Genomic DNA, 14,789 nt, shown 5'->3' with positions numbered 1-14,789 from the left:
AGACACATTTAGACTCTATGTCATCCTGTTCTATTCTTTTTGACAACAAAATGAAAATCTTTTGCTTTTATTTCTACTTTTAGTTGATCTTGAAATTTTGCTCATTTTCTATATGAAATATATTAAACTGCTTGTTTCTAACAAGCAGTTTTATTTTATCTACAAAAACAAAATGTTCACATTTTAGCTGCAAAAACAACTTGTTGGCATCTGGACCGAGCAATATATGAACAAGTGCTTCTATCCTGCTTTTAACCTAAATACATTATCTGGTTCACTTCCTGTTGCAGTAAAAGCTTTATAACCCACATGAATTATAAATCCATTAGGACCAGCAGAGTTAAGACTTCTCTTCTGTTAGGCAGCGCAAAGGATGACAAAAATGAAGGACTTGATAACAAAGGTCAGAGCACAACGCTGAATTTGGTATTTGGTGTGAAAAGCAACATAAAACCTTAAGGTGCAATAGACTGAGCAAAATAAATCTAAAGATAAAAGGAAATTACAAAGACATGCCAAATAAATAAAAAATATATCGCTCTTGAAAAATCTTTACTTACATAAGCTTCTAGAAACCACAAGTTACTTTTTAAGCCCTGTGGTCAAAATATGACAAGAATTGCATTTTTTCACCACTTAGCAGAAGCAACATTATGACAGGCTTGGATACAACATTTTGCTGCAGAGCAGAAGTCCAGTAAGCTAAAGTTGCATTCACACCAGACCTGCTTAGTCCATTTTAATCAAACTCCAGTTTGTTTGTCTAGAAAGTCCAGTTTGTTTGGAGAGGTGTGAATGCGTAAAAGAGCAAACTAGGCTCAGTTGAAGTGAACTCTGATGCGGTTTGAATGCATATGTGAACGCCAAGCAAACTGGAGATCGCTCTGAAAGCAGGAATTTTAATATATAAGCACAGGGCATTCTGGGTAAATGCAATCAAAATGCATTTGGTGTGAATGCATCTTTGCCTTTAGGATGCATTCACACCAGCCCTATTTGGTCTGCTTTAATCAAACTCCAGTTTGTCTGGGGAGTGTCTGTCCAATTTCACCTGGGGAGGTGTGAGCGCGTAATCCAATTCTGATGCAGACCAAAAAAGCGAACAAAACAAAAAAGCAGGAAGTGGACTACAGTGCAGGGCATTCTGGGTAAATACGACCAAAACAAATTCAGACTAAACAGGCCTGGTGTGAATGCATCCTAAAGGTGAATTCACACCAAACCTGGTTAATCCGCTTTAATCAAGCTCCTGTTGGTTTGACTAGAAAGTCCAGTCTGGGGCGATGTGAACGCGTAATCCAACTCTGATGTGGCCCAAAAAAAGTGAACTCTGGTGCAGTTCAAAAGCATATGTGAATGTCAAGTGAACCAGCTCCAAAACCAGGAAGTGACTACAGTACAGGGCATTCTGGGTAAATACAACTAAAGCAAACGCACTAGAGGAGGAATTAGCTCCTGGTCTTTTACCAAACCCAAAATCCTACAACCTCTAAAATTTGACACCACTCAATTTTTATTTGCATTTTGCAAAGAAGGAAGTTGCGCTCACTGTCTTCTTCAGAGGTTTTCATGTCGTTTTCTTCTGTGGTTCTAGGTGCAGCGCCCCCACAGGTGAGGAGGTGAACAGGGTTTTCAAAGGGTTTGGTTCATTTGACCGTAGTAGTGTGAACATGAACCACACCAGCTGAAAATGTAACAAATGTTGCAATTTTGATCTCCAATGGAACTGAGTCTACCAAACTATCTGATGTGAAAACACTGAAAGCCGAGGTCCAATAGAGGAAGGCAGTGATAGAAGACCAGATAGAAAACGTTTGGAAAAAAAACACCCAGAGTGTTGATGATGTTCTGATTGTTGAAAGGTTTAAACTACCTAATGCCCAGTGGAAACAGCACTGACAATGTGTGATTATATTTTCTGAGTGAACAGATATATGAAAAAAACTTTCCACTTATGCAGATGAAAAATACCAACCACAAGCTTTTTTCTGAACCTCTGACCAAATTTTTAAAAGTCACATTATTACTCATTACATTTTTTTTTTATCTCTGAGCAGAAATTACTTTGTGACTTTTTCTCATGAAATTAAATTAAGTGGAGATTTACCTCTATGAAACTGGATTAACATTATCAACGCCTGGTAGGGCTGGTGATGGTATTCCACAGGGATCTTTACTCAGGCTGCTTTGATTTCTATGTTCATGCTTCCTCTGAGTTGAAAGCTGGGTCTATTTTTCTATACAATCTAAACAGTAAAGTCATATTCCTGTGTTGGGGATCTAAATGGATGCCTGGCTGATAGATGTATGTTTTAATATTGAAGTCAAATGAAACAGGAAACTGTGGTCAAAAAACTTAAGACATTTGTCTGTCTTACCATGTAATTACTCAGAATTTTACTTCACCAGTTTCTAGAGAAAATGTTGCATATGCCATAGTTTAATAAGAAGACAGCAGAGATTAAAAGGTACCTATCTGTTTCCAAATACTGCTTCATAATAGTTTCAGGTAGGTCAGACATGAGTTGTGACACGTTCACTAGATATTGCAAAGCCTTCTTCAGTTTTGTGAATTGTTGTTAAAAATCATCACAGATCTTGGAAAAAATGAGTTACACCTATTTGTATTGGCATATATTCACAGAAAAAAGTAAAATGTAAACGGGACAGAACATGAATTTTAATGCAATAGCTGTAGGAATATGATATTAACAATAAAAATGTATTTTAAAAGATACTTTATTTAGAATAATACATTACAGTAAGAGGTGGATCACTGCAAAAACACAAAATACCAAGTATTTTTGGTCTAATGCAAATATCTTAGTAAACTTTAAATAAGATAAGACTAACTTATACATAACTTTTCAGCAAGATACATGATATTGTTTTAAGTCACTAATTCCTTACTTTTGATAAAAAGGTTTTAGTTCCATTGGCAGATTATTTCACTTATAACAAGACATTTTTCCCATGTTAAACATGAAATAATCTGCTAACGGAACAAGCATTTTTTTAATCAATATTAAGAAATGAATGAATTAAATAAGCTCATATATCTACCGGAAAAGTTAATTACAAGTTAGTTTTGTCTTATTTTAAGTGTAGTTAGATATTTCCACTAGAAACTAAACCAAAAATACTTGGTAAGATTTTGTGATTTTGCAGTGTACCTAAAGACTGGACTAAAGTAAGAGCTCCGTTACCTACTACTAGTTCACTTTTTGTGTTTTTTTAGGTCAAAAGCAGGATCTAATCTCTCTTTGTTGTTTACCAGCAGACGTTCATGTAATGTTTTACTGGAAAACTATGATTTACTCAGTGATGTCTGATGATAGGAATATTTCGACATGTGGCAACTTGATGTTGCAACAGAGAAACGTTCAGCTGAAATACAAATTAAATGCTAACCACTCAGGTTCTTCATAACAAGGGCTAATTCAGTTTCTTTGTTTCATTTTTCTCTTTAAGGAAAGGAGCTTTGACGCTTCGCAGTTAGTTGAGCCACTCTCTTTAGCCACACCTCCAGATGAAATATATGTCCTTCCTCTCTGAGGGATCAGTTGCAGCCTTGCCTGAAGAGAGAACACACACACTCTCAGAGTGTTTTCTCCTCCTCTCTGCGCTGCTTCTGATTTCTTTTGTTTGTTTGGTGTCTGTTTCCCTGGGATCTTTTGGCATGGATGGCAAAGGATTGTCTGGGTTTCTCAATCACTGCCTGGATCTGTGAAAGGAGCTTTTGAATTTGTTGTTTGAGAAGGAAGAGAGGAAAATCTGGAGTGACAGACTGTGGCAGAGTGAAGACGAAGGATTCAGTTTGAGATTCATCAAAATGTATAATATTACTAATAATAATACTAATTTGACAGAAGACCCCTGCTTTACACCGAATCAAGACACTTACCAAGCCCTCTCCTACGTGATGATGGTGGAGTTCATTCTGGGACTTCCGCTCAACCTCTCAGTGCTCTACATCTTCATCTTCAGGTATCACTGATTTTCAGCTGCGAAGATGAAAATTTCACAATTTCCTGACATTAAGGTGTAGATAAAGTTAGATTATGAGGTTCAACTGTGGTAGTAAAGGCTGTTGAGATGCATTTAAAATACAGCATCTGCATAAAATATCAAACAACTTAAATAAATGTAATTCACTGTTAAATTAGGTTGCATGTGCAAATACACACTAAAAAAATGTGATGTCCATTTTATGTAAGATGTTTAAATGTCAAAGTGCAGTTTATAGAAATTGGGCTGCATGTCAACAAAGATGCCACCAGATTAATATGTTGCAATAGCTGTTCTAACAATGCACGACAGGCCAACCACAGTCTAGGTTCTTTTGATGTAATCACACATTTCCTGAATTAAAGCGTTCTCTGTAAATATAAAAAATAGCAGCCATTTCCTGACATGTGAAACTTATCATTGTTAATATTGCTGAGAAACCAGAATAGTTTCAATCAATCATCTGCAGATGCCAGGAACCAAACGTTCTGAGCAGATCAATGTTCTGTTTCTCTTGACTAAATGTTCTGTGAACTGTTTCCTCTTCAGGTATAAATTCTGGAAGAATAACAGCGTGTTCCTCTTCAACATTGTGGTCGCTGATTTTTTGTTGGTGGCCTGTCTTCCTGTTAAAATTCACCACTATCAGCACAGTCTGAGGCGCAGCAAGAATGATGCTATTTGCCGTCTGATGCACTTCATGCTGTTCCTCAATCGAGGGGCCAGCATCGGCTTCCTCATCACTCTGTCCCTGGACCGCTACTTCAGCGTCGTCCATCTTGGGAAGAGAAATTGTGTGAAGGTGCTTAAGAAGTCTCCACTGATCTCTGTGCTTATATGGGTGTTCTTACTGCCGCTCACCATTCCCACGATGCTCAACAAATTCGATTGCTGCAACAGCTTTGGCCGAAATAACACCACGACTCTAGAAATGTTGGTGGATGCTTTCAGAGAGGTAATATTCTGGCTTCACTAATTCACATCAATATTAAATGCACAGATATTTACCATTGATTCAATGATGAAAAAGAATTTTATATAACTTCTACAACCATATACTTGGCAATCATTCATAGACAGGCAGAGTTTGGAAGTAACATTTACTCAGTTATATTCACTTGAGTAACGTTTTGGAAAAAAAACAAACTTTTAGGAGTATTTTCATTAGTGGAAATATAAACATTTCCAGTTCATATTTTGTTTCTTCTGATTATGTAATTTTTAAATATTAAATGACTGATAATTTGATCAGTTGCTCACTTCAGTAGATTTTTTTACCAAATACTTTTTTACTTTTACTTGAGTAAAAACATGTTGAAGTTCTGCCACTCTTACAAATTTTGGACACTCTGTCCACCTCTGTATGTAGGACATTTTATTACTCTGAAAACACTAAATACAAACCCAGAGGAGCCAGCTGCCTACATGAGTCTCTAAAGTATAAGAAATACCCCACATGGGAGAGGTCTACAGTAGTGATGGGACTCAATTATTATTATTTTTTATTTTGCAGAGTTTGTGTTTAATTAATTGCATTTTAATAATAATATATAAAAAAACAAATTAATAAAATAACATTTTCAATTTAAACCCTTTTTTGCTGCCAAATTATTGAATAAGTAGATAAATGACCTCAACAACTAAGACAAATGTTTCAGGAATCCTTAATAATTTTATGGAACTTTTTTGGTATTTCAACTGTGGACGCTGACACAACTGAAATCCTGTCAGCGAGAGACTTAGCATTAAGATGCTAATTTAGGCCAGAACGGCTTTGCTGATAAGCTAACTGCTTTTAGCACAACTTGAACACAACAAGAGTCTTTCCCAGACTTTCTGATTTGATTATTTTTCAAAGCAGAAAGAAACCTACAGAGGGCAAAGAGAAGGAGCTTTGTTTCATAACTTTTAATTGCGGACAGCGCTTGTGCGTCAGATTCACGGACGTACCAGAAACGCGCCAATACGAAGGTTCCACCCACAACTTCTGTGTGTAAAAAAATAAAATGCGATTGTGTTAAAATATAATAATAATAATAATAATAATAATAATAATAATAATATGTAAAATCTAATTGATTGAAATTAATGTTAAGGGTAACAAAGTTGTTAGATTTAACAAAAATACAAAACCTTGGCCAATAAAAATGTATATAGTTTATATGTAAAATATTTAGTTTCATTGAAGAAAGGAGAAGGTTAAAGTCCAAAATGACTAAAAGGTGCTAACAAAGCAGAGGAAAACACAGAAACAGACATTCTTTCTATATAACAAGACTAAATAAACAGATAAATCAGAAATTAAAAATAGTGAAACACATTTGGAAAAATATTTAAATATCCCAGTACTTTGAAAAAATTAGATTGATTTAAGAGACAGGGTAGAAGAAAGATAAAATGTAGCTTTTTAGCATACAGTGCTGCGTTTAAGTTGACCTGCAGCTATTTACATAAACCCAGTCTCTCAGAGAAGCAACAACTCAGGCGATTAATTATTACCTACACTGGTAAATCTTTCCACTTCACTAACAGCTGCATTTCTTTAGGAATCACCACTGATTTGTATTTTCCCACCAGTTTTAAAATAAAACCTGCAATATCAACTTATATTTACCACATAAAGCACTGCTGTCCTGAGTAATAAGCTTTTTTTCCTTTCAGACTGTCTTCTTCTCGCAAATCATCATCCCCTTCATCATCCTCATTTACTGCACAACTTGCATCATCAATCGGCTGAAGAGGAAATCAATTGGGGAAAAGGCCAAACTGAGGAGAGCCGTGTTCGCCGTCCTGTCTGTCGCCATTGTCTTCTCCATCTGCTTCCTGCCGTGCATGATGGCTCGGCTGGCGCTGCTGATCGTGAGGCTGAAACAATGTCAGGAGATGGAGGATAAGGTGGTCCAGGTATACGACGCCCTCATGGTTTTGTCCTACGCCGACTGCTTGTTGGACCCACTGGTTTACTGCTTCTGCAACTCAGGCTTTAAGGTAGCTTACATCTCCACTTTCTTCCCACCATACCTGAGGAAGAAACTGCTGAAGTCTCCCTTGACCACACCAATGGCCACAACAACAGGAACTACAGGAACTACAACGACAACTGTAGTCCCAGGGGCTAAACTGATTTCATTGCAAATGATGGAAAAATGACTATTAGTCAATCTTTCTGGTTTAAATGTAGCTATCATAAAAACTTGACAACTACTGCTCCACCTGTAAAGGTATCTTCTCAGGAACAAAGCCTTAAAAGTTTCCTATTATTCTTCATTGAAAATGTTAGGATAGGTACATGGGATATAGAAAATATGTTACATTACTTTTGTTGTATAAAATCATTCATAGAAAATTATTTTTGTGTGATCAGTTTTGCTTATTTTGAGCCATTTTAGGATGTCCTGTCACTTTAAATCCAAAGAAGCTGCTGCAGGCCACTTCCCCCCCAATTCAACGTTTACACTTGCCCATGTAAATAACTGCCAACTGATGCGCAATTACACAACCGTACGTCTTTGAAAAGCATAAGTGGAGCCTCCTGCACAACCAACAATATTGTAACAAGTGGTTTCTGAAGGATTACTCAAAAACAAAACTCTTGTCTCTTCACTGTGGTTGCTAGGTGCAGTGCCTGTTGATTTGTGACGTTGCATTCAGAAGGTTTTCAAAACAGCCAATTTTCCAGACACCAAAAAAACATGAACTTATTGCCAAAGACATCTTTAATGAAAGTTGTTTTCATGTTTAAATTGCAGAAAAGTTAGTTTCAACAAACTAACATGTAAATACCTGGGAAGCAATCTATAAATGTATTGTTTGTTTCTGAAAAGTTACCAGTAAGGTCATTGATAATGACCCGTAACTTCCATTTAGAAAAATCGCTCGAGTCTCTGAAAGCTAACCTGTGAATTTCAGAAACGTATCCCGTGTGCTTCAAGTTGGCAAATGGCAGACTTCAGGAACATAAACATTACATTTCACAAAATTACTTTGTTAATTTCAGGAAAGTAGTAATTTTTTAATTACAGATAAATAGGGCATGAGTTCCAAATAGGGAACATTTAAGCAAAACTGCAGGAAAACGTAACTTGGGGCATCAGGATGGTAACCTTTACGTTCAAAGCAAATTCTTTAAGTTCCAGTAAATCAGTGCTTCTCAAAAAAACAAAAAACAAAAAAAAAAAACTTTACTTTTTTCAATTAACTTGTTAGTGTCAGTAAAGTAACATCAATTTTGAGGAAAGTAACCTGTGTATTCCTTGATAGTAGCTTTGTAGTTATAAAGAACCTCAAGTTTTACAAATGTAACCTGTGAATTTCAGAGAAGTACTTATGTGTGTCAGGACAGTAACTTTTACTTCCAGGAATTTAAGCCTTACTTTCTAAATTTTGGTAAAGTGGTCTTTAAGTTTCAAAAAATAATGTGTTAACTTCAGAAACACAACATGTGAGGTCCAGTAGACTCCCTAGTTATTACTAGGAATGTTTCAAGAAATAAACCTGCTTGCTGTGGGATATAATAACCTTTCCGATTTTTAAGTTTTAAAATCTACATTTTGTTTTGTTGCATTTTAATCCAAGTTGATTTTTTTATCCAACCAGATGAGGCAATCTAGTGGAAATGCTTCTGCACTTTTCTCACTGTAGGGTTTCCATTACTTTACATATTAGCTCTTCCTGTATGTATAATCCTGTGATATTTGTTCAAGTCAAAACATATAAACAGACAGTGTGGGTGTTTAGAGACGTCTGAGTCATGTTTAGACCCGTCTCGTCTTCTTTCCTCCTTTCATTTGGTTAAAATTTTTTACATTTTTGTGTTTAAATAATATAGTTTATGATGTAAATATTTATATACCTTATATATTTATTTAAATTTATTCCAAACCATGAGTGAAAGAGTTGAGATTTTTTATATATATATTTTGCAGGTTAATAAAAAAAAGAACCCAGCTCAGTGTTTAAGACTTGAAGTGTTGAACTTTTTCTCTTTTCTTTATGAATTATAAATGTTGAGTGGCCATTTTGTCTCCAGTTTTAAGCTTTGTCATCACTTTATTTGACTGTTCATGTTGTTGAATCTGTTTCATGTTTCAGCCACGGCTACAAAAATGTCCAATAAATCTTTTTATGCTTTACTCTAACAATTCATGTGATGTTGTTTTTCTGAATTAGATTATTTATGGTCTGTGATGCTGACTGAAGATCTTTGTATAAGGCTGCTGTAAATACAACCCACTCAGGAAGGAGTCTGGGAGTTTTCTCATTCATTTTCTCCAAACACCCAAAAGAAAAATCTTTAAACCATCCTAATGAAGCCTTCCTTGCAACGTCCAAATATTGACGTTACTTCTATCTCTTGAGGCTCAAATTTCCACTTTTATTTTGCAAGCAATTGCAGAAGTTTGTTTAGATTGTGTAATCTACAATTACACATTCACAGAAAACAGTGAAGGTGTGGACACTTTTACACTGTGCAGTGTTGAAAGAGTAAATGTGGAGGTAGCTGCTAAGCTGGAGCCCACAGGTCTAAGCAGGAAATATCTGGAAACCATCAACAACTCAGGAAAAAGTATGATAACGCAAACATAGATATGCAAAGCATAACAAAAACTCAGAGCTGTGTTGTGTTGGTGCTTCTGATGTATTTTGAAATGGGCTTCTTTCTCTGACCACCCAAGCAAGAAAAAAGTTGTGTATGGCATTTAGGTCTTGAAATACAGTTGGAAAGCAATTTTTAGACATTCTAAGTCTAAATTCTGACCCAAAAGGATTAGTTCCAAAATAAGAAATCAGCATCTCATCTGTAAACCTCAACAGGCTGTTTGGATTTTAAAACTCTTGACTAATCTTCCCTAATGACTGTTGCACGTTGGTTTTGCTGCTTTGTAAACACCACTGTAAACTGATAAACTACTGCCCTCTAGTGGTAAGAAAACAAACTTTCAGATTCAGTAGAAAAGTTAGATTCAGCAGAATTATCTTTGCTAAAAAAACAAAAACAAAAATAATACCACAATTTTTTTTAATTAATTGTTTAAATTCAGATTTCAACTCTATTTGGTTGAATTTAACTTTAAAGTGTATGACTGGGAGTAATGTTTTGACCTTCCTGACTGGCTAATCAGGAGATCCGGGATATTTCCCGGCGGGCAGGTCTGACTTTGGTCAGTGTGAAATTAGCTGCTATCCCAGTATGGCAGGACATTTTGTGTCTGTAATTACAATGTAAGCAGTGAAATCGATTATATGTTAAAACGGCCTGCCATATTAGCTGTCCCTGACCCGTATCTACCTCCCCTGGTGTTTTTGTTTTGTTTTTGAAGAACCTCTGACATAACGGGTCAGTATTCCTGGTCATCAGGGTTTTAAAGATGGAAACTATGATGCGCAGAGAATGCTAGGCTTAAAAAGGGGAAAACCCTGGAAACAAAATTGGCAACTTTTTCACAAAAACGAGCTAACATGTATTAAATTGTGAGTGAATGTTATCAAAACTAACACGATAAAGAGGAAAGTTTGATGGAAAGTGCCAGATAAATCATTACACCTGATCTGAATTGATCAGAGAACTTTCGTACAAATGAGAGATTTGAGCTGAAAATTATGACTGTTTTTAAAATGCGATTTATAAGTAACAAACAGCAAAAACAGGCGAAATCTTCTCGGATAAATATTTTCTGGGTCAAGGGAAAATATTTATTTCTGCGTTATTGTTATTGAAACATGATCATACCGTACTTTCACCTCCAGATGGCAGCAGAGGCCAGCGTTTGAACAAGGGACAAATTCAAATTCAACAACCTCCTGGCATTTTATGATAAGCTTACAAACTAAATGAGGACAGTAACGTTATTTGTCAGCTCATTTAAAACATGATCTTAATAAAAAATAATAACGTTGCTTTCTCCTTTTGAGACAAAGTTTGATTTTGGAATATCTGAGCACCCAAAATCATCAGGTCAACAAAAATCTAGATTGTCTGTGGAGAAAACAGCTCAGATACCAACAAAGATAATATTATAAAATAGTTTTATCTTCTCTAAACATCAGAGTTGGGGTTTTAAGTAAAGGATACATTTTGGGGGAGTTTCTTTTAAGAAATTAGTAATGCTATTTTTCTTCTACAGTTTTATGAAGTAAATAGATTCTCTTACCTGAGCTGTTGATCTCTGCAGCTCCTCCAGAGTCACTTTGGGATCTCAGATGATGGAAAACTGTCTCCTCCCATCAATCAAAAAGTTCTAGTTATAAGTGGAATGATCTGCATTAGATCTTTTATTTGTGTGGATAAATAACTGCAGTTATTAAGTTATTAAGAGGGCGCTACATGCTAAGTACCAAAACTATTGCATTGTTGGTACATTTAAAGGGACGGTATAAGGTAAAATCTCCTTATTTTTTAGCTTAACTTCATGTTTTAATGCTGTTCTGTCATTAAAACAGTATTGCAGGATTTCACGTGCATAATTGAGAAATCCTTTAATCTCCATGGCAACCATTCAGCCTTGCAAAACGCCTGGGTGGACCTAGCCCCGCCTTCGGGATGCGGCTCCTCTACAGAGCTGCAGTTTACCAGCTTCCCGCTCACAGAGCAGCCCTCCCTCACTCAGCTCCTTCAGACTAGCCAGAAGCAATTAGCAAACACTGCTGGAACTGAGCTCATTATAGGAGCTACTTCTCAGTAACATTGGTAAAAATGTTGTTCAAGGGTCAACAGAGGAGCCATGTTGTGATGACTTACTGAAGACAAAGTTTCAGAAAAAGCATTAAATTACAAGGACAAATTTCTTTCAAGTCATATTTGATACATTTAACATTTTGATCAAAATTAAAGGTAATTTAGTTACTATAAAATGGCCTGGAAAACACATAACACTTCCCCTTTAAGTTCTTCTGGTCTAAATTACTGAGAATGAAATGAGACGTAAAAGTTTTTGACATGAGGAAATGATTTCAAATTTGCTTTCAAATGGCAGAGTTGCTTAATATTGCTGATAATACCCACTTTATTCCAAAAATAGTGCTCCAGATCAGCTTCCAAGAGCCAGTGAAGCTGCAGTCCAAGCCAGCAGAGATCCAAGGTGGCGCTCTGCCATCTCCAAAGAGACCCATCTCTTCCTTGGTTTGCTGTGTGATGTCGGCGCCAGGCTTCGGAGGGCCTGGCGTCCAATATTTTCTCCTCCTGCTGGGGTGTGTGTGAGTTTGCATCCAAACACACACATGTGCATGTAGTGTAGAGAAACACACATGCTTGGAGATTAACAGTGATGACAGATGAGGCCTGGACCGGAACATGGCTTCGGGCAAAGATCAGAGGAAAGAGGTCATTTCACAACAACATGCACACAAAACACTACAGAGCAAATATTTACAATAAATCATCTGATCTCACCTTTCTAATACCGTTCTCCCAGATTTTATATGCAAAGGGACAATTTCAACATGCAATATTTAGCTCAACACAAACAGAGGTGGGTAGAGCAGCCAAAGATTTTACTCGAGTAAAAAAGTATTAGACAAAGAGTTTATTCTAGTACTGAGAAACTGATCAAATTATCAACCAATTAATATTTAAAAATAAACTCATCAGACGGAGAAAAATATTAAAATAAATGGACATTTTAGTACTTTAAGGACCAAAATGACAAGAATTCATACAAGTAACTAAAAAATAACAAAACCAGGTAAAAGAAAAAATTCCCAAATCAGTTTCTTTCAAAAAAAAAAAAAAAAAAACTTAAGAAACTTTAACAAAAACTGCAGGTGTGTCTGAGTCTGGTAAATTTCTGGTTAAAACATGTTTGTTTTTCATTCAGTGGGTAGAAAATCCAGAAATTTTACTCGAGTAGAAATACTTCCTAATTAAATTACTCAAGCAAAAGTAAAAATGTACAGCCTAGTAAAAATACTCCTGAAGTACTTTTAAAAATAAAGTTACTCAAGCAAATGGCAGCTAATAAACTAAAACCTTTTATAAAAGTGAAAAACCAACAACTTCCAATTTAATTTACTCTCAGCAATCATTCATCCTGTCAAGAAACATTTTGTCTCATTTAAACAAATTATTAGTGGAAATTTTGTCTATTTGTGGGTTTTTTTAGTTGAATGTTTCTAAACTATTTGGGAAATAAAAGCAGTTCATTGAAGGATTTTGTCAAAGTGCTAAGAACTAACATTCTGTACAAGTGAAATGCTTTCATGAATAAACCTGTACCAAATGGAATTGGGTCGATATTATTTTAGCAAAAATACATCTTCAAACAAAGCAGGAAAGTTTAGTGTAAGAAAAAACTCAACATGTCTAATTTCAGAAGTTGCTTTATTCAAAACAAACTTCATCTCTTCTATTATTCTATATGCAGGTATGATTTAAAACAACTCATTAAACAGGCAATAAAAATAGTCCCAGCAAAAAATATAAGATATTCCACAATTTTTTTCAAACAGAATTCAGCCTTACAGATGTACAAAGCAGGAATTTAAAAATCCTGTATGATAAGAAGCTGAACATTAGGTGGGTTGGTTTGATGTTGGGTGTTTTATGGATGGGTGAGGATTCCTCAGGACTTTGTCCCGAGTCCAATTGGACAGGCGACTCCCGTCCCGCCCAGGCCGCAGTATCCGTGTGGGTTTTTACTCAGGTACTGCTGGTGGTAATCCTCAGCGTAATAAAACGGTTTGGCTTCAGTGATTTCTGTTGTAATGGAACCAAAACCTTCTTCTGCCAGAACCTGAATGAAGCAGAAGAAAAGAAAACAAAAGTGTTAAAAAGTCAGACCATGCATGTTGACAGGTGTTAAAGAAAGACTCCAAATTTTCTTTAAAGGACGCAGGTACCAAAAACATACATGAGAAGGTGAGCCGGAGTCAAAACAATCATTCAAACTTTAATTTTTTTCCACACATATGTGACTTGCTCATAAGAGCTTTAGACAAAAAATGATTAAAAATGGACAAAATGTTGCTAAAATCTGCTGCAAACAACGTAAAACTTGATCGTTTAAACCATAAACTTCTAATATTCTCAAATAAAACTTTCTTTTTGTCTTGGTCTCATGTTTTCTGTCTTTAACGCTGTTTGTGTGTCTGCATTAAACCAAATTTACCTGAAGAATCATTAACCTTTCAGCTGAACTAATCCCATCAACACCTCATCCTGCCAAGCAGCCATTAGCATCTTATACGTCTGAAGTGTAGAAAAACAGACTTACACAATCGCTGTATCGGTTGGTAATGACACCTTCTCCGGCTTGTTATAAAAATTACTCAACCAGATGGTGTGTGGGTAATTTAAAAGACAAAGAGAGACGGTGCGCATGAAAACACACACACACACGCACACACACACACACGCACACACACACACACACGCACACAGACGGTGATGAAAGTTTAATCTGCGATGGAAGATGCTGCCGCGTTTTTAGCTGGGAGGTTTACAGCTCAGCTTTTTGTTTGATCATCTCATGGATGGTGGAGGAGATAAATATGGTTTGACATTTATTCGCTTAGGCTTTTATTTGCAAAGCTGCTCCTATTTCTTCTCGACTTGACAGCAGCAAATCCAAAACTCTGAGTTCATTAAGTTTACGGTTATTATCCTGTTGGTCAACAATCATCCCAGCTGATTCTGCAGCTCGGTCGGGATCAGCGATTCATTTTCATCAAATGGAGAAGAAGAAGGCGCTCCGGTTTTACTCAGTAAAAATTTTATGTGAATGTAACGACAGTCTGGGCATCCAGGTTAATTATTTAGAGGTTGGCGCTTCATTTGATTTAGAGGA

The 14,789-nt window shown here is 36.1% G+C and overlaps 2 protein-coding genes across 3 annotated transcripts in view; one reads left to right on the top strand and one right to left on the bottom strand.

Moving 5' to 3' along the window:
* Positions 1 to 3,717: 3,717 nt before the first annotated feature.
* On the top strand, positions 3,718 to 8,837 carry LOC106949236 (hydroxycarboxylic acid receptor 2-like). The gene is made up of 3 exons (XM_015035365.1): positions 3,718 to 3,987; positions 4,558 to 4,963; positions 6,670 to 8,837. Exons 1-3 carry the CDS (start codon positions 3,833 to 3,835, stop codon positions 7,156 to 7,158), a joined length of 1,050 nt encoding a protein of 349 aa, XP_014890851.1. The 5' UTR covers positions 3,718 to 3,832; the 3' UTR covers positions 7,159 to 8,837.
* Positions 8,838 to 13,305: 4,468 nt separating this feature from the next.
* Positions 13,306 to 14,789, bottom strand: part of msraa (methionine sulfoxide reductase Aa) — a 37,115-nt gene continuing 35,631 nt past the window's right edge. The window contains exon 6 of one of the 2 annotated variants that reach the window (XM_015035362.1): positions 13,306 to 13,736. In XM_015035362.1, the coding sequence (XP_014890848.1) occupies positions 13,566 to 13,736 (171 nt within the window). In that variant the 3' untranslated portion in view covers positions 13,306 to 13,565. The remainder of the gene's footprint in view (positions 13,737 to 14,789) is intronic. The other variant, XM_015035363.1, reaches the window with a different exon arrangement.

Source organism: Poecilia latipinna, unplaced genomic scaffold, assembly GCF_001443285.1.
Source record: "Poecilia latipinna isolate Pla-1442-1.1 unplaced genomic scaffold, P_latipinna-1.0 Scaffold332, whole genome shotgun sequence".
Classification (NCBI taxonomy): domain Eukaryota; kingdom Metazoa; phylum Chordata; class Actinopteri; order Cyprinodontiformes; family Poeciliidae; genus Poecilia; species Poecilia latipinna.
The sequence above is the reverse complement of the archived record's forward strand: the minus strand, read 5'-3'. Positions and strand labels throughout refer to the sequence as shown.